General features: G+C 36.6%; 1 protein-coding gene across 1 annotated transcript in view; it reads right to left on the bottom strand.

Annotated features, from left to right (window-relative positions):
- LOC123234049 (cation channel sperm-associated protein subunit beta-like) overlaps positions 1-25,556 on the bottom strand; it is a 218,449-nt gene that overhangs the window by 123,834 nt on the left and 69,059 nt on the right. The window contains exons 7-14 of the mRNA XM_044660000.1: positions 20,731-20,826; positions 20,078-20,193; positions 16,762-16,794; positions 13,170-13,236; positions 12,874-12,920; positions 12,351-12,506; positions 8,846-8,998; positions 2,939-3,083 (exon numbers count right to left, since the gene is read on the bottom strand). Coding sequence (XP_044515935.1) covers positions 2,939-3,083; positions 8,846-8,998; positions 12,351-12,506; positions 12,874-12,920; positions 13,170-13,236; positions 16,762-16,794; positions 20,078-20,193; positions 20,731-20,826 — 813 coding nt within the window. The remainder of the gene's footprint in view (positions 1-2,938; positions 3,084-8,845; positions 8,999-12,350; positions 12,507-12,873; positions 12,921-13,169; positions 13,237-16,761; positions 16,795-20,077; positions 20,194-20,730; positions 20,827-25,556) is intronic.

Below are 25,556 nucleotides of genomic sequence, written 5' to 3'. Positions count from 1 at the left end.
AGAAGGGGAGAGTAATGAATGCTGGAGGGATGTGGCAAAATTGGGACATTAATGCATTGCTGCTGGAGCTGTGAACTGATCCAGCCATTCTGGCTGGCAATTTGGAACCATGCTCAAAGGGTTATAAAAGAATGCCTGCCCTTTGATCCAGCCATACCATTGCTGGGTTTGTACCCCAAAGAGATCATAGATAAACAGACTTGTATGAAAATATTTATAGCTGCGCTTTTTGTGGTGGCAACAAATTGGAAAAGGAGGGTATGTCCTTCAATTGGGGAATGGCTGAACAAACTGTGGTATATGCGGGTGATGGAATACTATTGTGCTAAAAGGAATAATAAAGTGGAGGAGTTCCAGGCGAACTGGAGAGACCTCCAGGAACTGATGCAGAGTGAAAGGAGCAGAGCCAGAAGAACACTGTACACAGAGACTGATATACTGTGGTAAAATTGAATGTAATGGACCTCTGTACCAGCAGCAATACAATGACCCAGGACAATTCCGAAGGATTTATGGTAAAGATGCTACCCACATTCAGAGGAAGGACTGCAGGAGAGGAAACATATAAGAAAAACAACTGCTTGAAAGCATGGGTCAGGGTGGACGTGATTGAGGGTGTGGACTCAAAACTACCACATCAATGCAACCACCAACAATTTGGAAATTGGTCTTGATCAAGGACACATGACAAAACTAGTGGAAACGCGCACTGGCCATGGGTCGGGGGAGTGCGGGGGGGGGTGTGAAGGGGATAAGAGGAGTATGAATCAGGCAACCATGTTAAAAATGTATATTAATAAATGTTAAAAAAAATAAAAATAAATAAATAAACTAATTAAAAGAACAGGAAACATATTACCTCTCTAATTTATGCACAGAAGAATAATTTAGAAATAAACAAGAGATAGAAAACATTGTGAAATATAAAGTGGGTAATTTTGGATACTTTAAATTGAAAAGATTTGTACAAATAAAACTAATGTAGCTAAGATACAAAAGACGCAATAAGCTGGGTGTATTTTATAGACTTTCTCAGAGAGAAGTATCATATCTAAAATATACAGATGACTTCATCAAAAATTTAAGAATATGACCCATTCCCTAATTAATAAAATTTAAAAAGATATGAACAGTTTTGCAATGAAGAAATAAAAACTCTATATAATTGTGAAAAAAAAAAACTGCTGGGAAATCTTACAATCTATACCAAGGTCCATTCAAAATGGGTAAATGACTTAAAAATAAAGAGTGAAATCATGAATAAATTAGGTAAATAGTATACCTGTCAGATCTGTGGGAAAGGAAGGAATATAAGAACAAGGAAGAGATAGAGAACATTTCAAAATGTAAAATGGATGACTTTGATTATATCAAATTAAAAAGGTTTTATATAAAACCAATGCAGCCAAAATTAGAAGGAAAAGCAACAAACTGAGAACAAATTTTTAAAACAAAACTCTCTGACAAAGGTTTAATTTCCCAGATATATAAGGAACGAAGTCAAATTTAGAAAAAAATCAAGCCATTCCTCATTCAACAAATGGTCAAGGGACATTAATAGGCAGTTTTCATATGATGAAATCAAAACTATCAATAAGCACATGAAAAAAAGTGTTCTAAACCCCTTCTGATTAGAAAAATGCAAATTAAAACAACTCTGAGATACCATCTCACACTTAGCAGACTGGCCAATATGACAACAAAGGAAAGTGATATATGTTGGAGGAGATGTGGCAAAATTGGGATACTAATACACTGCTGGTGGAGTCGTGAATTGTTCCAACCATTCTGGAGGGCAATTTGAAACTATGCCCAAAGGGCTTTAAATGATTGACTGACCTTTGATTCAGCCATACCACTGCTGGGTTTGTACCCCCAAAGAGATAATAAGGAAAAACACTTGTACAAAAATATTATAGCTGAGCTTTTTGTGGTGACAAAAAATTGGAAAATGGGGGTGGGGTGTCCATCAATTGGGGAATGGCTGAACAAATTGTAGCTTATGATAGTGATGGAATACCATTGTGTGGAAAGGAATAATGAACTGGAGGATCTTTATATAAACTGGAAAAACCTCCAAGAATTGATGCAAAGCAAAGGAGCAGAACCAGGAGAACATTGTACACAGTGACTGATATACTGGGTACAATCAAATGTAATGGACTTCTCTTCTAACAGCAATGCAACAACCCAGGACAATCCAGAGGACTTGGGAGAAAAAATGCTATCCACATCCATAGAGAGAATTGTGGAAACAGAAATGCAGAAGAAAAACAAAAGATTGATCATGTAGTTAGATAGGGGTATGATTGAGGTTTTGATGTTAAAAGATCACTCTACTGCAAATATAAATAACATGGGAATAGGTTTTGAACAATGATGCATGTAAAACCCAGTGGAATTGTTTGTCAGTCATAGGAGGGGGGAGGGAAGAGGGATAGGAAAAAGCATGAATAATGTAACTGTGGGAAAATATTCTAAATAAATAAATATATTATTTTTTTAAATAGTGAGTTGCTACAACTGAAAATATGTATCACTTGTTGACCAACATTTCCAGAATCAGTCTTTATAAATTAAGCTGTTCCTCCAAAGACATATATAATCCTATTACCAGAAACCTTTTCAGTTTAATAGGACATGCCATGTATTCAGCTGCTGTGATCTTCAAGAACATGGGATCACTTCCATGTCATGTTGAGTGTATCATAGAAGGATTAGAGCTGAACCAATACATTTAAGACATTCAAAACAAAAGAAAAACAAATCGTTTTATAATTTGGCTACAAAGAAAAATGTTAGTTGAACATAGGAATGACATTTAGGTTTTGAAGAAGTATTTTAGATTTAGAGAGTTAATAATGTTTGATTTGATATTTAACATATTTGACTTTTAGCATGTGCTTCGTCTTTCCACTATTATATATAAATGTCTCACCTGCCTTAGAATAATATAATGTTGTAGAATTAGAAAGAAAGATAATAGATGAAGTATGGAAACTATGGTAGCTCCACATTATGATTTCATTCTCAAAATTGGCCACTATCTCAAAACTGTTACCTCCATCATATGAAAGCCAGACCTAGAGAGAAAAGACAACAAATGAAGAACCATTATTTTCTGAATTGGGATAATTTTCATTATAAATGTACTACAAGATTCAATTCAATTAAACAAATATTTTTAAGTGACAATCATGTGAAAGACTATTGGATGTGGAACAGGTGGAAATCTACACTAGCAGCAGAAACTCCTCTCCAGGAGCTCTCTGCACTGATGAAAAAAAATGTCTGGTGTAAATAGGAGAGACACTAAGTATATACAGGAAAAAAATGAGAATCCTTCCATCCATCAGGTAGCTTATTATGGAATACGACACAGACTCAGAGAAATAAATACAAGATAACTTGAAAAGGGAGTTAAAGAACCAACAAATGGAAGACTTAGAGAAAGTATCATGGAGGAGATGGTACCTGAACTGAGACTATTCAGAAACACGGAGAAGAAGGAAATGCATTCCAAGTGTAGAGGAATACAGTAGGCAAATACACTAGATGAGTGATGAGCAAACTTTTTAAAGAGGGGGCCAAAGGAAAGGAAATGCTCATCTGTCAGTTCCTAAGGCAACTCTTTCAAAATTTCATTGTATTGTATCCTACTCATTGTATTTGTCAGACTAGGAATAATGTTGCCTGGCTGGATAGAATATTTCAGGGGGCCTCAGCTGTAGTTTGCCCATCACTGCACTAGATAATCATAAGGAAAGTGCATGGCAAAGCTTTTCTGTATGATGGAAATATAATTGTGGTCTATTTTCCAATAAAATTCATCAACTCCATATTTTGCTTTTCCCAAATACTTGTGCAGATATACTATGCTCTATTTTCATATACTTACAGGTTTTTCAACAGGTAGAATCACATTATATCCACCTAGTATCATTAAATAAATTTTGCTAAGGGAATGAATTTTAAATATCAAAATGCATTTCTGACTTTGTGAGTTAAAGAGGAAATAGGATGAAAATTATATGCACAAAGTTTTCAAGAAAATATCACCAGTCAGAAATGTGTATTAATGATACCAAGATGACAGGTTTGATTCCAGATTTGGGCAATAGTAAAATCTTTTTTTCATCCCTAAAGCCTAGTAGAACAAATGATCCAAAGTACCAAATTTCCCCAAAAACCTCTCCTATGAAATAAATATTTGGTTGTTGTTGTTCAATTATTCTGTCATGGCTGATTCTTTATATCCCTGTTGAACATAGCATGCTAGATCCTTCTATCCTCACTGTCCCCTAAGTTTTATCCAAGTTTGTGTTCATTTTTCCATAATACTATCTAGCCTGTCCCTTTTTCCTTTTGCCTGCAATCTTCCCCAACATCAAGGTCTTTTCCAATGAGTCCTGACTTCTCAATCTGTGGTCAAAGTATTTAAGCTTCAGCTTCCATCTTTGACCATTCAACGAATAATTTCTTTAAGCACTGACTGATTTGATTTCCTTTCTATCCAAAGGTATATCAAATGTCTTATATCTAGCAGCACAATTCCAAAGCTCCAACTATGGCACTCGGCTTTCCTTATAGTCCAACACTGACAGCTATATGTTGCTAGAGGAAGAAATATCATTTTGACTCTATAGACCAGTGATTCCCAAAGTGGGTACCACCACCCCCTGGTGGGTGCTGCAGCGATCCAGATAAGCAGTGATGGCCACAGGTGCATTTATCTTTCCTATTAATTGCTATTAACATTTTTAAAAATTAATTTCCAGAGAAGCTAAGTAATGTTTTTTTCTTGAAAGGGGGTGGTAGGCCAAAAAAGTTTGGGAACCACTGCTATAGACCTTTGCCAGAATGAAAAATGTCTCTGCTTTTTAGTATGCTGTCAAGATTTGCCATAGCTTTCCTTCCAAAAAACAAATGTCTTTTAATTTCATTGCTACAATCAATGTCTACAGTGATCTTTGAGCCCAATCCTGACACTGTTTCCAATTCTTCTCCCTCTATCTCTCAGGAAATGATAGATCAAGTACTATGATCTGGGGCTGGGGGGTGAGGGAGGTGGTTATGTTAATCTTCAAGCCAGCTTTTATACTCTCCTCTTTCACTCTCTCCAAGAGCCTTCCTAAATCTTCACTTCCAGCCATCAGAGTATTATTGTCTGCACATCTGAGATTGTTGATATTTCACCCAGCAACCTTAATTCTAGCTTTTGGTTCTTCCAGCTTGTCTTTTTATATTATATACTCTGCACATTAGTTAAATAAATAAGATAATAATATAAAGTGTTATTGTACTCTTTTTCTGATCTTAAACCAATCAGTTCCATGATCAGTTCTGTTACTTCATTTTTTTAATTTTTAATTTTTTCCAAATTCCATGACATTACAATTTTAAATATTCATTTTATGGCATTTTGTAATCCATATTCTCCCCTTCCTTCTCACCCCTCCTCCCTCCCCAAAAGGTAGATAATATAATGTAGGTTGTACACATGTTATCATAGAATACCTACTTCCATGTTCATCATGTTGTGAAAGAAGACACATTTTGCTTACAATAGATAAAAATTCATGGAGGAAATAAAGTGAAGAATATCATGCTTCAATGTGCATTTGACTCCATCTGTTCTGTCTATGCAATGGATATCCTTTTTCATGATGGAGTTGTCCTGGATTCTTGTTGATATTTATTAAATCATTCATAGCAAATCACCATGTTGTTGTTACTCTATAAATGCTCTCCTAGTTATGCTCATTTCACTTTGTATCACTTTATATGTCTTTCCAAAGATTTTTTGTGATCATCTTGTCATTTCTTATGACACAATAGTATTCTAAAACAATCATTTAAAATCATTCTCCAATTGATGAATATCCCTTCAGTTTCCAATTCTTTGCCACCACAAAAATATTTTTGTAGAGGTAGGTTCTTTTCCCCTCTCTTTAATCTCTTTGGGATACAGACCTACTAATGGTATTGCTGGATCAAAGGATATGTTCAGTTTTATTGTCCTTTGGACATAGTTCCAAATATCCCCATGTTCCCCTAGAAAGGTATTTAAGCTTCCCAACTTTTAATGGCTCCTTGGAACTGTCCAATCTAGCATGGTTGGCGTTCCGAGGGGACAGGGTGTATGTGGCATGCAGCTTTGTGTGGAGGCCTAATTTAGCACTGTATCCCTTTCCTTAATTAAAGACTCAATTTTCTGACTATTTAATAGTTCTGTGTTTCTTCCCAGTTAACAATACTATGCCATTTAGTCCACAAATATTTAGTACTGATATTGCTTCTCTGTCTATGATGCTTTTAAGTATAATGTAACTTCCCTGTTATCTCTTCTAATTATTTTTGTGCAATAGCATGAGGGAAGCAGAAATAGGTTAACAATTTATACTATTAATACAATAATGTACTATAATAATTTTGGCTTAATTTTGCACGTGCACATATACAGAGAGAGAGCAATGGGACTCAAAAGTCTTTTGATATTAATATTTAATATCACCAATTAGCTGCTGTCTAGGTGGCAAGCTTCCAGTCTAGTTAAAGCAACAAGGCACCAGGAAGATGATAAAGGAAGTGGCATGTATCAGATGAACCAAGTTACTACCATGACCTTTCTTCAGACCCTAGTGGAGATAAGTCCAAGATCCTAAACTCAAGAGTCCTAGAAATAATAATGTCCACTAGATACCCAATACAGCTTCAAGCCTGGTCTTTGTAACCATCATTAAAAGGAGCAATCCCTGTGGAGATGGGTCCAGATACCCCCAACAATTGTAGACCAACTACAACTCACAAGGCTTAAGGTAAGCCAGCCTAGCTAAAACAGTGAGATACCCTGGAAAGAGAGTTGGTGGTATGGCTAGATGCAAAAAAGGCACACTACCACATTCTCTCTGAGCAAGATAATAGTTTGTTAACAGTGGTGTTTATAGTAAAGTGGGTTAGACTGGCCTCCTTAGGTGGTCAGTGACCAAAATGGAAGGGATGGGGAAAAAATCCCTTTTTATTGAGATGCAAGAAAGGAAGAATTATAGATGGTTTGGGAATGTCACAATTGGCTACACCTGGAGAAAGTGTATGACCATACCCCTCTGACAATTTGGGAATATTTAGTAATCTTGACTAGTAATCTAGAAAGATTAGTAATCTAGAAAGTCAGATACACCCCCCCCCATTAGGACCACCCAGTTAGTCATTACCTTGGGGTAAATCAAACCATCCTAATTTTATAAGAAGACAGAAGGGAAGAAGAACTGTCCTATGGGGAATGACTCAGCCTAAATTGATTTCTATTTACCAGCAAACAAAACAGATATCTCAGGGGCTAATTGCAAAGGAATAACAATATCATTCCACCACATCTTTCCTTTGAACTGAGACCACACTTTTTAACTTAAATGAGAAATGGAGTTTGACAAAATGGGGAATAGGGTTGATTATAGAGTAGAATTTATTATTGGGTAATTGTTAATTAGTAGAACCAATTATTAAATTACTAAATTTCAATTTCCTTATTGACATGTATCTGGCAAGTCAAACCACCACTACCAAATCCTTTCAAAGACCAATGGAGACATCCCACATCTCTAAACCCAGGAATCCTGGAAATAGTAGTATACTCCTCAAACAACTCCTCACCAACATCAACAATGACCACTTCCCAACTGGCACCAATAAACACATAAGTCCAAGAACTCTAAGAATGGCAATTCTTATTACCAATCCCAGATTACCAATTTTAATTTCAACCTAGCTCAGCTATCATCTTGGGAAGCAATTCCTTGATGATTTAAACTGCATCTGCAAGTATTGAAGCCACAGCCTTCGCAACAATCATAGCCTAGCTCATAGCCTGGCCTACAGCCTGGCAAGTGAAGAACCAAAAAATAAAGTTTTTAACAACAAAGTCCTTGGCATTATCAAATGATATACAATTTTTAAAAAACCAAATGTGAATTTATTAGTGTAAATTAACATTTTAAAAGATGTATTATGATCTGTTTTAGCCATTTCATCTTAAAAACTATAGAACCTTTCAACTGGATGTGGTTAATATCTAATTGTATTGTTTTCCTCAATAAAATACAAACTCTTGGAAAGCAGGGATTGTTCCAATTTTTCTATTTGTATTGTCAACACTTAGTACAGTATTTTACACACATAGTAAACAATTAACAAATGTATTGTTCATTTGTTTATGCAGTCAATAGCTTTAAGAAATTATGAACTAGTAGTGGCTGAATTAACATTATTATTTTAACATTTTAATCACTTAATCCCTTGTGTGTACATGTATCTATGTAAAAAATGGTAATAAATGTCTATGTGGGATGCTGAAACGATATCCTCCATTTGGTGACATTGTCAGACACTGTTTTTCCTTTTAATAGAAGCTGCAGCAAAAAAAAATAAAATAAAAACTTTTTTTTATTTAAAAATAAATAAGTAAAAATGGAGGCTATATTAGAACCCCAAATCCCAATTGGCAAGGGTAGAATGTGGCTGACGTTTCTCTAAAACCCCAGTCCCTCCTAGGTGCTTCCAGGAAGGAAGATAAAAACTAGGAGATTTTATTCTAATTTGTACCAACCACAGGGGTTCTATCTTGGGGAAAGTTTGCACCTACATATGTTGGGACTTTTGTGAGGAGTGATGCATTGTAAGGTATGAGGGGAATCCAGATAACAAGCTCTGACTTTTCATTTCTCCAGGAAGCTTTCCAAAAGTACCCATAATTGATTTAGTGAAGGAAGGAATGAAGTGCAGAAAACACTTCCACTTCAGAAAACACTGAGAAAACTCAGCCCAAGGATATTTGATGGGCACCTACCTGATTGCCATAAACATACAGAAAGTGACTCCTAGGATGGAAAGCCATTCCAGTAGCAGGATAAAAAGTTTGAGGAAACATAAAATTGGGAAATTTCATTCTCAGCTTTGGTTCTCCTTTGGCCAAACCCCTCACAGCAACGTAACATTGTTTCTACAAAACAAAAAATATGCAAAAATCATGGAGATTTTTTATAACATTTTGATTCATTCTCCCTTTTTCCTTGCTATAAATTAGTTGTATTATTGTAATTAGACAACAATAAGGTCTTGATGATGATGATGGCCATAAAAAATGGAGTCCTTTTCTGAGCTATCTTTGCAGGCCATAAACCATTTTAGCTTGGTCACTCCTGAATTTTTTTCTTCCCCCTTTAGTGCCACTTGGTAGACTGGACTCTGGTCCTCCAGGATGATTCTAATATTTGGGATTTTTTTTCCCTCTCAATTGTCCTAATCTTTTTGTGACACTTTTATGAGTGCCTAAAAAGACAAGTGGTGGTCACTGCGAGCCAGCATAGGTTTAACAAGAACAAATTATGCTAGATAATGCTCACAGGCTTTTTTGACAAAGTTGCAAAATCAGAGGAATAACCTGGGTAAAGAATATTTTTATTTCATGAAATTATTTGACAGTTTTCCATGTCCTTGTGAATAAGACAGATAGATATGCACTGAATTAAAGTAGATTCAGATAGGTTTGGAACTGGTGGGTTTGCCAGCACTTAGCATAATGCCTGGCACATTGTTGTTTTTAGTCATTCAATCATGCCACACTCTTTGAGGCCTCATTGAATTGCCCATGAGGTTTTCTTCATAAAGACACTGAAATGGTATGCCATTTCCTTCACCATTGTGTGTCTCATTTGACAGATGAGGAACAGAAGCAAATAGAAGTTAAGTGACTTGCCCAGGATTACAAAGCTAGTAAGTATCTGAGGATGGATTTGAATTCAGATCTTCCTGACTCCAGGTCCTGGTGCTCTTTATACTGAACCAGTTATCTTCTGGGCACACAGCAGGTCCTTAATAAATGTTTACTGATGGATTGCTTGATTGGAATGATATGAAAACATGCATATAATCAGAAATAGAAGACATCTACAGAAGATGATAATAAAATGAAAATATGATAATTGTGAAAATATATACTCAGTGTTTTAGATAGATAGTGTTTGTAAGTTGTTATAGCTAAACACTTCCCCTCCGCCTAGCTACCTTCTGATGATGAGCCACTCCAAATTGAGCTAGAATTCTCCTTGAATGTTATACATATGAGGCCCCTTTCCAAGCACATGCTCTGCTGTCACACCTCACCTTGGATGGGGCAGGGTCAATGCCATGCTATAATGAGGCATAAATGGAATTTTAGTGGAGGGATACTGATATAGCTGAAAATATCCTGTGGTATTTAACCAATAAATGGAACTAGAACCAGACTAGTGTCACAAATAAAGCTTATAATTATTCTTCCCAGGCATAACATAGATAGATTTCTAAAAATATGTCACTATTCCAAGAACTCCTCATCTCTAATCAATATAAAACAAAGCTTTTAATGGGTGGAAGCCTAGGCAAAGGAGATCAAAATCCTGGAGGAATGAGTTGTTTTCCCATTTGTTAACAGAGTTTTACTGAGGATCCTTTCAATGAGTCTCTAGGGGATGAACTTATATTATAATGTTTCTACAAAATGCAGTTTATGTTATCCACCTATGCAACAATGCATAAAGTGGAATATATTAAAGAATAGCAGGATAGTGACTTGTCTCCAGATGATTTCTATCTGAATCCTATTGGAGAAAAAATGAGATGGCAGTGGTGGTGATGATGATGACGATGATGATGGTGACGATGATGATGATAATGATGATATTGGAAAGAGAACTTTATCCAATAACTCACAATGACTGGTGTTATGAACATTATTCCTTTCTTTATAGATGAGGAGACTGCCACTCAAAAAATTTAAGTGTTTGCCCTTGGTGACACAAATGAGGAACTGAAGGAGATTCAAACTTTGATCTCCTTGCTACAACTATAAAGAGCTATAATATTTAAAAAAGATTTTATTACAAAAACCCTATGAGGTTGTGTATTGCTTTTTCTGTTGTTCTCATTTTGATGAGGAATTTAAGGTCAAAGAAGTAACATGATTTTCTTCAATCATCAAATGTTAGAACCGAGATTCAATTTCAGATATAGTCTGACTACAATTCCTGCATTCTTTCCACTACAAAATCACTAAGGATTAATGAAGACTGAAGGGAGATTTCTAGTGAAGTGTCCTAGGAATCTGGTCTTTTTCTTCTCAACATTTTCATTAATGATTTGGACAAAAACATACATAGAATTCTTGTCAAGTCACCAATGACAGAAAACCAAGAGCAGTAACTAATATGTTGGATGATGAATTCAGAATCCCAAAGAAATCTCAAAAGTGTAGGAAATGATTTAGCTGAAATCTTAAGAGAGAGAAAGGGAAAGTCCTGAATTTGACTTTTTTTTAAATGAGCTAATGACAACAATAATGTAAATGAAAAGAAAACCCATGATACAATAAAAAAGTGAATATTGCAGCATTACAAAGGAAAAGCCTGGCCCCTAAACAGAGGAATGATTAGACCTTCATATTCCATTCTTTTGCAAAAGGAAGAGGTCTATGAGTATGGTACACTGCATTTATTTTCACTCTTTTGCCATTGATATTCATATGGCATTAGTTGAAGGAACTTCACAGATTTAGCTTGGTAAAAAGAAAATTTAATTGAGAGATATTGCTGTCTTAAAATTGTAGAAGAGCTAGATTTGTTTTTTTTCTTGGTCTTAAAAACAACAAATTAGATCAGTGTGTAGAAATTACAAGGAAATAGGTTGAGGTGTGATCTAAGGGGAAAAAATCCTCCTAACAACTATTATAGTTGAGTCATTTCAGTTGTGTTTGACTTTTCATGACCCCATTTAGGATTTTCTTGGCAAAGATACTAAAGAGGTTTGCCATTTGCTTCTCTGGCTCATTTTACAGATGGGAAAACCAAGGCAAGCTGAGTCAAATGACTTTTGCAGGGTTAAATATCCAGTAAGTACCTGAAGTGTGTTTGGAATTAAAGTCTTCTTGACTCCAGACCTGATACTCTATCCACTGGGCCATCTAGCTATGTCTCCTAACAATTAAACTCCACCAAATTTGAGTGGTCTATCTTGGTGGAGAGTGAATTCCAGGAGAGGTTGCATGAGACCTTTGGCAAGGAAAGTCTAGCTAGATAAAATATTAGGAATGGGTTCTACTAGATTCGAAAGTTCTGATTCCATTGGGGAATATCTAAAAGTGTACCGTGTGCTGGATTATTCATCTTAATTCTGCAATGGCAATTTTGCAATTATGATTCAACTATGTAATATTGCCAAGAAGTACAAGCTCAAACTTGGAAATCATTTTACAAATTTTCATTGCTAAGAGATTTGCCCAGAGAAAAAAGAAATCACCTTGAGATTACAGAACATACCTTGTCTCTTAAAAGGTAGACTGCAGTATCCATTTCTTGGTCAATAAGAAATGACACCAGTCGAATGGAAATTCTTCTGCTTCTAGCTCTTTTAGCATTGGGTATGCAACCTTTCCAGCTTTTAAATGGATCTTTACTATAGAAACAAGTATCTGTCTACCAAAAAAAGGAAATAAAAGTTAGAGATGCCCTATTTGGTGTCACCAGGCTTATTGGTCTATAAAATACAATATTGTTCTTTTGTGTCCCGGTTTGACTTCGAAAACATGGGTCTATATAATTATTAAGCCTATTTTTGCAAATATGAAGTAAGCCCAAGGAGTCTCAATTATGGAAAGTTTGATCTAGGAAGTAGCTTATTACTTCTTGATACATTCTTAATTAGAGCAAAATTTTTATAATTATGAACAAAGAATGATAAGCTTTCTAGTCAGGAAGACTTACATTTTTATCCATTAGGTGTTAGCTACATTTTAGAAAGCATTCACAACCAAATTTCTTGCCGTCTTTTAAGTCAGTTTACCTGAGTTATGCTCCTACTTTTTTCAAAAGTGATAGCAAGGTAATCATCTATAAAGTAGAAAATAACAGAAATTATAGGCATAATCTACATTCCAAAGGTCATAGGGTTCAAGTAGTTAATGAAGTTGAGGTTTTATTTTTACATTTCAGAAATACCATAATATTTACTGATTAATGAATATGCTTCAATATATAGAAGATTTTGTCAATAAGCTCAAGCACAACAATACATCATTACAGCGAACTTTATTTTTACTTAGATTGTAATGTGAATACAAATATATTTGATAGATTTACCTTCAAAGTTTTCTTTATTAGCTAGACATCTTTCATTATACCAAAGTTTTGCTATAAGAAAATCTGCCTGTTGAAAATAAAAAGAGAACATATCTAGCAGCTACAAGATAGATTTAAGAGAGAAGAAAACCTATAACTTTCTTTTTAAAATCCTCTAAAAAACTCAGAAGAAAAACAACTGCTTGAACACATGGGTTGATGGGGATATGACTTGGGATGCAGACTCTAATCGACCACCCCAGGACAACTATCAATAATATAGAAATAGGTCTTGATCAATGATACATGTAAAATCCAGTGGAATTGCGCTTCAGCTACCGGGGGGGGGGGTGGAAAGGATGGAGGGGGAAAGGAGGGGAAGGTTGGGGGAAGAGAAAGAACATGAATCATGGAACCATAGAAAATATTCTTAAAAAAAGTAAATTTAAATTAAAAATAACTCCAATAAATAAATAGATAAATAAATAAAATCCTCTAAAGATTTGTAGTTGAAGAACTGGAGTGGATAGAGGCAAAACATATACAGAAAAGAAAAAAGGTATAGAATATGGAAAAGATGAAATAAAAAATTATAGAAAGATATGAAATTAGTAAGACAGGTTTGGAAGATGACCCATGCCTAAACATTTTCTTGAGGCTGCTAAAAATCTACTGTTATTCCATGTCTAACTGAAAACTGGCTGAATGAATCTTTTTTGTTCCTTAGTTTCTTTAAAGTATGGACACCCCCTTCCTACATTTCTCAAGTGCAATGCACTTTTGTGGATCCCAGGACTAGTTTGAAATTAGTATCAGTTCAGAACTGTATCAAAATGCCTTAAGAAGAATATCTGAAATAATTCTTTTTTTTTTGCTCCACTACGAATAAAAATTACTTAGATTTCTTCTGCTCCTTAATGTTCCTTATAATAGCCCTTTTAGATAATATAATTATCATCTATATTTTATACATGAAAAAAGGAATGAGGAAAATTGAGTAGCTTGCCTAAGGCCTCACAGTATAATATCCAAACCGTGAGTATTATATTCAAACCAAGGTTACCTGGCTATAAAACCTTCACACATCCTTTTGTCCCATGCCTCTTTGGATTCCATCCAATGAAAGTAATCTTCCCCATCTTCAATTGTCATAGCCCCTTACACATCCTTTAGGACAAGTGATATTATGCTCTATTTCATAGCAGCTATATAAACACATACTCCATTATGGAAACAGGCTATATTTAGAGTTAGAAGATGTGGGTTGAAGTAATAGCTCTATCACTTATAAATACTTCAGCATATCCCTTAAACATCTTGAGCATTAGTTTCTTCATATGTATAAAGGGGACAATCATATTATCATAGCCTCCCATATAATTGAGTAGTATGAATCAAATCATGCATGTGTTTGAGTGTATGGGTATATATGTGTATATGTAAGCCATATATAAGTAGCATACATAATATAAATATCTCCCTATGTATTATTTGATGAGTCATTTTCCTGATTTTATATCTGGCCTCAGACACTTAAGAAGTGACCCTGGGCAAATCATTTAACTCTGTTTGCCTCGGTTTCATCATCTGTACAATGAGTTCGAGAAGGATATGACAAATCACTCCAGGATCTTTGCCAATGAAATTTCAGATGGGGTCATGAAGAGTAAGACACAACAGAAAAATAACTGAGTCAACATCAATATTATAAAGACTGTTTACTTCAAAAGACTTAATAACTCTGATCAGTACAATGATCAACCACAGTGTCAAAGACTTCATGAAGAGATATGTTAGATTAATTGCAGATAGAGAAACCTGCTAGACTTGGAGTACAACCTAAAACTTACTTTCTTCTTTTCCTATTTTTTCCTTTTTGTTTTTTTCTGGACATATCCAATGCAGATATTCATTTGCATGACCACCCATATGAAGTGGTTTTGTTTTTCTTGCTTTCTTAATATAGGGAAAAAAGAGAAAGGGAGAGAATTTGGAACTAAAAACTAAATTTAAAATTAAAAAAAGAGCAAGTCATCTTTTTAATACCAGAGATGCTTGCATCAAAAAGAACAAAGAAAAAGGCTGTAGTATTTAATTAGGAAAATTGTTCCTATTAGAATTGTTTCTGTTGATGCAGAAATTTCATTTTATGGGAACCCTTCTTTTATTGTTTATGTAAAGAAACAAAGATTATTGTCTATTTTATAGAAATTTTCTGCTAAAGTTAAAAAAAGAAGATGTTCTACTCCTGCCTTCATTGCCTCACCAGGTATTATTGACAGAAATTCTTTGCTATCTAGATTTTGCCACTTCAAGAAGAAAAAAAAAAGAAGAAGAAAGAACTTTTGGCTTCTTTTATTGCTGTTTATTGTTTTATCTGTGTCTGACTCTTCATGAACACATTTGGGATTTTCTTCACAAAGATACTGCAGTGGTTTGCTGTTTCCTTTTCCAGCTCATTTGACAGATGATAAAACTGAGGTAAACAGGGATAAGTGACTTGCCTAGGGCCACAAAGCTAGTAGCTGTCCCAGGCCAGATTTGAACTCAGAAAGATGAGTCTTCCTGACTCCAGGGCTGCTATTCTTGAAACCACTTCGCTGTCCCTTTAAGTCTTATAGAATCCCAGATAGAGTTAGGAGTTTACTTTTAAGGTCATCCTATCCCAGCCTCACTTTACAGATCAATAACCTGGAGAGGTTAAATAACTTCATCAAAATTACACACTTAGGTAGTTGCAGAGAACGACTAGAGCAGTTGTCCAAAACCAGTAACCCTTTCCTCTGACCTTATGCTCATTGTGCAGCATTTGATGCTACTGGCCATCTCCCTTCTTGAAATTCTCTCAAAGCTTGGCTTCCCAGAAAATTCACTTTCCAAAATATACTTATCAAACTAATATTTCTCAAATATGGTTTTCTTCATGTTGTAACTACATTACACATCAGATCAGGTAATATAGGCTTCAGCTAAGGATAAGAGACAGCCATATATAGTACACAATACCTGAAATCAGAACATGAATTAAAATCTTGCTGTAAACTTTTGCTAACTGTGGGACCCTGGGAAGTTACTTCTCAGCCTCAAATTCCTCATATGTAAAATAAAGATAATTATTGCCCTACCTCACAGGGTTTTAGAAATGTCAAGTCAGATAAATGTAAAGTACTTTACTTTAAGTGCTATAAAAATACTAGCTATTATTATCCCATCATCATTATTATTATTATCCATCCTCTTCAACCTGTCAGGAGTATCCAGACTTACCTTCATGTTCCCTAAATTTCTCATGGTTGTTCATTCCTGCTGATTTTCTAATAATATTCCCCATACCCAAAATGCTCTTGACTTTCCTTCTGACTGATGTAAATCATAGCAGTGCTTTAAAACTTCAGGTAAACGCCCACCTGTTCTATAAGGTTTTTCTCAAGTTGCTTGCAATTGGTGATCCCTTATCTTACAAATAACCCTTTACACTTATTACATGCTTGTATCTTCTGGCTTATGATTTTTTTTCCTTTTTAAAATTGAATTTTCAAATGTATTCTTTTCCTCTACCCATTTCCCCTACCTAGACTCCATTTTCCAGAACCAGGAATTTATGGCATCTTACCGTGTCAAAACCACAAAATTGTACTCTTGTGAACTAGAAGAGAAAAAAAAGATAGTAATACAAATCTGACCGTGAAAGGATGCATCATAAGTAAAAATTAATCGGGAGATTACCATATTTGTAAGCATTTATTAGTAAAAAGAGAGAATAGATAGAGGGAGAGAAGGGAAGATAGAGGGAGGGAAGGAGAGAAAAGAGAGGAGAGAGAGAGGAAAGAGAGAGAGAAGAGAGAGAGAGAGAAGAGAGAGAGAAGAGAGAGAAAAGAGAGAGAAGAGAGAGAGGAGAGAGAAGAGAGAGAGAAGAGAGAGAAAAGAGAGAGAAGAGAGAGAGGAGAGAGAAGAGAGAGGGAAAGGGAGAGAAGAGAGAGAGAAAAGAGAGAGAAGAGAGAGGGAGAGGGAGAGAAGAGAGAGAGAGAGAGAAGAGAGAGAAAGAGAGAGGGAGAGGGAGAGAAGAGAGAGAGAGAGAAGAGAGAGAAAGAGAGAGAGAGAGAGAGAGACAGAGAGAGAGACAGAGAGACAGAGAGAGAGAGAGAGAGAGAGAGAGATCTCAGCTTTTCTAACTTTTAAGGATAGATCTGATTCTCCATTTAGCTGGCTCAGGCCACCCCTTGCTAGAGATGGCTTTATTTGAGAAGGAAGCCAAGGAGAACAAAACCCCAGAGACCATTCCTTCAAAGGTAAAAGCAAAAAGACCACTCTCCTTCCCGAGCTCCTCCCTCCATGGCCATGTTGCATTGGCTCTGCCATGCAGATGCTCGGAATGTTGACAGGGAACCCAGCAGTCCAGCTGTCAGACAAGCCACGTGACTCTGTGACTTCTATGTATCACCACTACAGTGCAGGATCCAAGTCTCCTAAATAAATTACTTCACACACACACAATGAAACAAAGTTGGTTTAAATTGAAATGCATGATCTCCCTGGCAATTGAGACTTGCCAGACACTGGAGTTGGCTTCTGACATAACTAGCTATGCTACAGAATTTCACTTTCTTCTAATTCTATTCCATCACCTGTGAAGTTCAATCAGGAAAATTATTGAAAATTTGCTCTACTGAGTATACCTCAGGGAATCTTTCTCCTTCCCAGTTCTTCTCTATTATAGCACTTTATTGTCTCCCTCCACTCCCCATTCTTCTTTTCCAACTCTCAGGATGTATTCACAATCACTCCAGATCCCATACTTTCTAACTCTTGATATCACAAGTTCTTCTTTGTTTTCCTCCATCCTCCTCATGAGAAATACCTGATTAATACCACCAAAAAAATCACAGAATCTGAAAAGGAAGGGACCTCGAAGGCAATCTAAGTAAATAAGTAAAAGGCCCCACCTCAGAAACAAAGACAACAAACACTCTTGACAATCACCAAGGCTCCAAGTTAAAAATGCCCTCAATTGGAAACTTACTGTTCTGTCTGTTCCACTTTAGGGTAGTTCTGACTTATTAGGAAGACTTTTTTTCTTTGTTCCTCTCTTTGTTTTGTTTTGTTTTTTGGTCATTTGTGACTTTTTCTCATATTTCTAGTTTCTGGGACCAAAGAGAATTAATCTAATTCCCCTTCCATATGACAAGTCTTAAAATCTTTGCAGTTAGCAATCACTTATCCTCATAGTCTTCTCTTTTCCAAGCTAATCATATCAATATCCTTAAACTAGTCTCTGCCATGACATTATCCCTGAATTACTCCTTGTAGGACTCAAATTTCTTTCTTGAAATAATAATGTTTGATATATTTGTTATTTGGTGTCATAGAGACAAATTGTCTTCTTACCCTTTGAGTAAACATCTGTAAAAACATAGAAATTTCTATTTTTGTGAAGTCAGACTAGACGATGAAAATAAAACTGGTATTCCTCATGAGTCTACCAGAACAAAACCACCAGAGGTTTGGAATTAAAGCATTCAAAATTCTACCTGTTTAAGGAGATCTTGACCTTTTAAGTATGCATGCTCCGCTTTTTTTTTTAAATTTTTGTTAGTATTTTCTGCTTTTACATCACCTACATTTCCTAATATAACTTTCTGCCCTATCTCTTTCAGTGTTATCTCTTACTAAAAAAAGGGGTGGGGGGGGTAAAGTTCAGTAAAGCTAATGTATTTGTCAAGTCCACATGTCATAATCAATAGCATCTACATCTTTATAAAGAAGAACTGGGAGATCCTTCTCATATTTTTTTCCCTTTGGGGCCAAATTTTATCATTATAATTTCACTAAAAGTAGCTTTGATTATTTTATTGTTTTTCCTTCCATTTTTTTTGGGTAGTCATTGTGTATGTTGTTTTCCAGGTGTGACTTACTTCACTTTCATTTAGTTTATGTAAACATTCCCAGACTTCCCTCTGTTCATCATATCCATCATTCATACAGCGCAACAATATTCCACTAGTGCCACCATGGACATATATTTTGTTTCTAGTTCTTTGCTGCTATAAGAAGTACTGTTATAAATATTTTATCTCAGAAGGAGTCTTTTAGTACTGGCTTCATTGGGGTATATATACATCTTGCAGTGGGGTCATGGGCTCAAAGAGTACAGAGATTTTGGTCACTCAGTACATTTCTAAATTGCTTTCTAGAATGGCTAGGCTATTGCAAAATACTTTTCCATAATGACTCCAACACTCACTCTTCTCATCTTTTTTTCATTTTTGTCAGTTTTCTAGATGTGAAACGAAACCAGAGTGGTTTTGATTGGGCAGGAACATTCTCTAAAGAACACTGACTCCATCCATAAAAATAGAAATTTCTATATGCCTTCACAGATTTTTCTCCTGAGGCCTCCATTTTGTAGAAGGGTTCAAATTGGTCTTCATTCTCTTTTCTTGGTTCTTGGTTTTTGTACTTCTAAACTATGAATCTACTGTGGAACCTTCCTTAACCTGGAACTTCCTTTAGTACCTGGGTCTCCTTACCCTGTAAGATCTAATAAAGATCTGTGGCTTTCTCAATCTGGTATATCCCTCTAAATAAAAGGTCTACTCTCTTCTCTCATTATTGAGTTCTTCCTAAGTCCTCCATTTTGTAGAGCAGTCCAAACTAGACTTCATTCCCTTCGTTCCTTTCCCAGCCCTGTTCCTAGTTACCAGAACTCAAACAGGAAAATTGCATTTAAAATGCAAGCAGCTTAAGATCTTAACCTTTCATTTTACTTGTATGTATAACCCCAGCACTTAGCATAGTGCCTAGTACTCAGAAACAGTTTAATACATTTGTATTTCTTCCCTTTGTCCTTTGCTTCCTTCTCAAAGGTCTAAGAGACACCACCTAACACATCTATCATCCATCATGTATGGCTGCAGAGATGAAATACATACCCTTAACTGATCCTTTGGATAACGAAGATCAGAACTTACATAAAGCCCCATTGATGTGAGGATCACTAAGAAATGGTTTGTTAAAATCATTTCTATAATTGTAGAAACTACACAGTCTAAAGAAGGAAAAATAATAAGAGATCATTATAAGCTCACATGAATTGAAAGCATACTCTCACAAGAATCAGGTTCAACAGAATTCATTTTCATAGTTTTGCATTCTCTTCCTGAGGTAGATGAGCAGAGCTAATACTTGGGCAAATGTGACTTATGTTATATTGGCACAGGGCAATCCTGGGAATTAAAAACTCATGGTTCCTATTGCTAATTTACTGGTTTGCTATTGAGCCTTTAGGGAGCTATAATTTCTCTGGTCCTTTATTTCCTGTTTTTTGTTTGTTGTTTTTCCATTGGGACCTTACAGAGCAATAACTTACAAAGCAATACATGTTTTAAGATTTCATAAATCCTTCAGGCTCCAAATTCATTGACTCTCAGAGCTAAATTAGAACTTAGAAAACAATTAATTCAAACTTCTTGTTTTACAAATGAAAAAACTTAGCCTCAGAGGAAGGAAAAAACTTGCCCAAGGTATTATCAAGAAGTGGATATAGAAGTGATGCCACCCATAAGTCTTTGGTCAAAATAGTTACCTTCATCCAGGTCAACGCAGATATTCTCTGTCGCATTGTACCATTTGGTATCATTTTCATGCCAAAATCCAGAAGAACTCACGCCTATGTAAATACCTAAAAAAGGAATTACAAAATAAAGCTTTAAAATAGAATAAACAAAACTGAGGCAGGTAGGTGGTAGACTGGATAAAGTGCCAGCCCTGGAACTGGGAGGATTTGAGTTCAAATCTAGCCTCAGACATTTCCTAGTGTGGGAAGGGAATCCCCCCCCCCCCATTATGTTGCTTGGTTTGATGTCATCAAGTAGGGACTTGAAGATCTGAATATTTACTGAATATTTACCAATGAGATGTGCAAGTATGGACTAACCCTCAGAGAAAGGAAGTTGAAACCAATAAGACAGGGAAATTGATTCCACAGGAAATTGATTCCACAGGCACTGCCCGCTGGGTGGTGTTGGGCAAATTAAGGAACTATAATTGGTTCCTGAGATGTGATGTGAGAGAGCTAGTAGGTGGAGAAAACTGCTTATAAGGTGAGACCAAGGCACAGCTCTCTCTCTCCTTCTCCCTTTCTCTCTCCCTCTCCTTCTCCCTCCCTACCTACTAAGTTCTTAGTGAACTTCAATCCATCAAACAGCAAATAGGTATTAAGTTAAGCAACACTTCGCCACTTTCCTACATTTCCATCTCTTTACTATCACTACTTTGACGTAATAAAGCTACTTTTAATTTAAGATGAATCTCCAAAGACAAGAATGTATTTTGATTTTTCCCTTCTCTTTTAAACGTAGAACAAATAAGCTCTAAAAGGAATAAGACTGTGCTTGCCTGATTTGTTCTACATAAAGTCTTTTCCATTTATTTTTGTGTCATGTCAATAGTTAACAAGTTTCTAATGGGTTTGGGGATATTTATAATTACTTTGGAACATCAAGATTATGAAACGGTGATATACACCTGGAAAAAAAAAAACTTTGCAATGTTCTAGGCCAAAAAGTAAACGTGCTGTGAACAGTGACCATTCTTTCCTCTATCTTATCGAAGTTCCACCCTGTTACATTCCAAAAGATTGACAGTGTATTTGTTGGACTGGATAGAAATTTTCCATATCACCTATTCCTAAAAGATTCCCCTACCCTTTTTCTTGAAACACTAAATAAGCCTGTACCTTCTGAATCAAATAAGCCTGTACCTCTCTTATAGGGGCCTTGGGTCTATCCAACTACATACACACACACACACACACACACACACACACACACACACACACAAATGTGCACAAATATATGTTTTTGAATTCTCTCAATGGAAATAAACATCTTTGCTCTAGAGCTATATGCCTGATTGATTTATTAGTGCAATGTAAATTTGCTAGTTTCCTTTTTAAGGTTGATGGTAATGGTGGCAGCTTATAGGAAGAGAAAGAAGATGCCTCTCTTTCCTTTCAGGATCCAGCCTGAGATATAGTACCTAAAAAGGTACTTTGCCTCAACTCAGTCTAGGCTATCCTGAAGATAGCAGTAAATTGTGTCCCTTCTCCAATTTTGAGGGCTAAAGCTTTAATTTTATTTTTTCCAGGTTGAATAGTTTGTTTCTTTTGAGAGAATTAATTTTTGGTGTCACAACTAAAGAGAAAACTTTGTCTCTTGGGGAGAGTTCTTAGTTTAATTGCTTTTGTCACTCCCAATTTGGTTAGCAATGAGAAGCCACCAAAGGAATATAGTAGCCTTTACAAAGATCATCATTTAGGAGATGTCAGTAGATAAGAAAACTTTGTTATTTTTCTGTATAAGAATCCTTTATTATAGCCTTAATGATGGGAAATAAAATTAATCCCTGTAGTTATTGGTCACAAAAGGGGGAATCTTTGATCGGAATGAAATTGTTTAAAAATTAGCTGGCTTTAAAATAAAAATTAAGTATCTGAATTGAAAAAAAAAAACTTTTTAAAAAAACTCTTACCTTCTGCCTTAGAATCAATAAGATACAGTGTATTGGTTCCAAGGCAGAAAAGCAGTAAAGGCAAGGCAATGAGAGTTTAGTGACTTGCCCAGGGTCACACAGCTAGGAAGTGTCTGAGGCCAATTTTGAACCAGGACCTCCTGTCTCTAGGTGAGGTTCTCAGTCCACAGAGCAACTCAGCTGCCCCCATGAATTGAAACTTTTAAAAAATTAATCTCAAAATAAAAAAAAAAACTGCATTGTTTATTTGGGTCCAAAGTTTCTAGTAAAGGAATTGACTGCCCCCTTTTGACTGGTGTGATGGTAGAGATCATGAAGAAATACACACTTGTATCCTCGTTCCCCTTCTACCAAAACTCTCAGGGCAAATATTTAGGGAAGACTGTTTTGACCACAGCCTCTCTCCTCTCATCAAGATGGTCCATATCTCTTCATCCTTCATCCTTCCCCAGAAAGGGTTATTGTAGTAATGGGAGCTACAAAGCCATGCTGTCTGTCAGTACTCCTTGCAGTTTCTAGTTTGTTCTAGGTGTGCCTCTGTGTGTGTTTTTTTCAGATTGTGGAAATAAAGAGTAAAATTTTTTTCTAAGAAATAGTAAGTTAGACTTGGGACGGTGTCAATGGTTTCATATCTGTCTTTGTAAATCTGTGTTTTGGTCTTTCTGTGTCTACAAGCTAGAATTTTAGGAAGAAAACCTCTGTTTTTTATGATCTATTTGTCAAAGTTTTTCTCTCGTTCCCTCCTTGCATTCTTGAATGTTAAAGATGTTTGGAAGACAGAAGATAACAAGAGTGAGACAAGTGGTTCAAAAGAACTCGTGTGAAGCTGTAATTCCTTTAACTGTCCTTTAAAAGATTTTCACAAGGACTTCCGGTTAAGATGGTGGCAGAGTAAGGAGCAGCTGCTCGATCTCTCCTGACCAAACCATACAGGACCCCTCAAGGGGAAATAAAAACGAGTCCAGAGGAACGAAGGAACCCCACAACAGGGCACAGCATTGAAGGTACGCAGAATCAGGGCATTTCCACGCTATAAAGGGGTGAAACAGCTCTCACTAAACCTCGAGAGGAAGAAGCCCCTCCCCCCACCCCCACACCGCACACCTCGCACAACTCACCAACGCACAAGTGGGAAAACAGGACTGGGGCAACCAGATAATCACTGGCAGCCCCGGAGCCTGTACCTGTGTGCTGCAAGATGAGGGACCCCAGGTGGCTGGGGGCACACACGGACCTTCCCCAGCGTCCACCTGGGTGAAGGCACCGCCTCGGGCCAGGACAAAGGCCCCTAAAACGCGGCCTTTCCCAAGCTCTGAAGGCATCGCCTCAGGTGCGAATAAAGATCTCCAGCCCACAGACTTTCACTACCTTCTGCAGGGGGGGGGGGGGGGTGAAGGCAGGGCCCTAAGAGCATCTGCGCAGGCAAAGGCAGTGCCCTAGGCTTGAATCACGATCTCCAGCCCAGGCTTGGACCTCCAGTGAGGAACCTGTGCAGACCCAGCGGGGCAGTGGAAGCAGCCCCAAAGACTGCTGAAGGAACCTTGGGCAGAGGGGCAGACCGGGAACTACCAGGAGGCCTGACCCTGAGGACAAGGAGACCCCGGATACCCCCGGAGCTTGCAAGGCCCAGGCAGACCCTGAGTGCAAAGACAAAGCTGAGAAGGGGCGGGGCCAACAATGGCCAGCAATAAGGAAGTCCAGAAGAAAAAGACTATCAAGAGAAACTCTGGAACACTCGACAACTTCTACACAGAGAAAATCCAGACAACAGAGGAGGGAAAACAAAAATCCAAACCTCCCCCCAAAAATAAAAGCTGGTCACAAGCTATGGAAGAGTTTAAAAATGAAATGCTGAGGAAGATGGAAGAAATCTGGCAAGAAAATAACAGTTTAAAAGGCAGAATCTCGCATTTGGAAAGTGAGACAAGTCAACTGAAGACCAAAAATGACCAGATTGAAAAGGAAAACCAAAAAATTATAGCCGAAATCCAAAACATTAAAGCCGAAAACCAAAACATTAAAGCCGAAAACCAGTCCTTAAAGGCTAGAATCGAACATTTAGAAACCAGTGATCTCTCAAGACAACAAGAACAAATAAAACAAAGTCAAAAGACTGATAAAATAGAAGGAAACATGAAATATCTCAATGAGAGAGTGACAGACCAAGAAAACCGGTCTAGAAGAGACAACTTGAGAATCATTGGTCTTCCAGAAAAGGCAGAAATTAATAGAAACTTGGACTCCATACTTAAAGAAATTATTCAGCAAAATTGCCCTGAAGTTCTACAACAAGAGGGCAATATAGACATTGAAAGGATCCATAGAACACCCTCTACACTGGACCCAGAAAAGTCAACACCCAGAAATATAATAGCAAAATTGAAGAGCTTTCAAGTTAAAGAAAAAATCTTACAAGAAGCCAGAAAGAGCCAATTCAAATATCAAGGAGCACCAATAAGGATCACACAGGATCTGGCAGCCTCAATGCTAAAAGACCGCAAGGCTTGGAATACAATATTCAGAAAGGCAAGAGAGCTGGGCCTTCAGCCACGAATCAACTACCCAGCGAAACTGACTATATACTTTCAGGGGAAAGTATGGGCATTCAACAAAATTGAAGAATTCCAAGTTTTTGCACAAAAGAGACCAGGACTAAATGGAAAGTTTGACACTCAACCACAGATATCAAGAGAAAGATGAAAAGGTAAATAAGAAACAGAGGGAAAAGAAAGAAAACTCATAGTCTTTTAAGCTTGACTCTTTAAGGGCATAAATAAGATCTAATTATCTGTATTACTAGGTGGAGAAATGCTATGTATAATTCTCTGTAGTGAACTATATACACTATTATAATATTCACTATTATAGCAACCAGAAGAA

The sequence above is a fragment of the Gracilinanus agilis genome, chromosome 2 (genome assembly GCF_016433145.1).
Source record: "Gracilinanus agilis isolate LMUSP501 chromosome 2, AgileGrace, whole genome shotgun sequence".
Taxonomy (NCBI): domain Eukaryota; kingdom Metazoa; phylum Chordata; class Mammalia; order Didelphimorphia; family Didelphidae; genus Gracilinanus; species Gracilinanus agilis.
The sequence above is the reverse complement of the archived record's forward strand: the minus strand, read 5'-3'. Positions and strand labels throughout refer to the sequence as shown.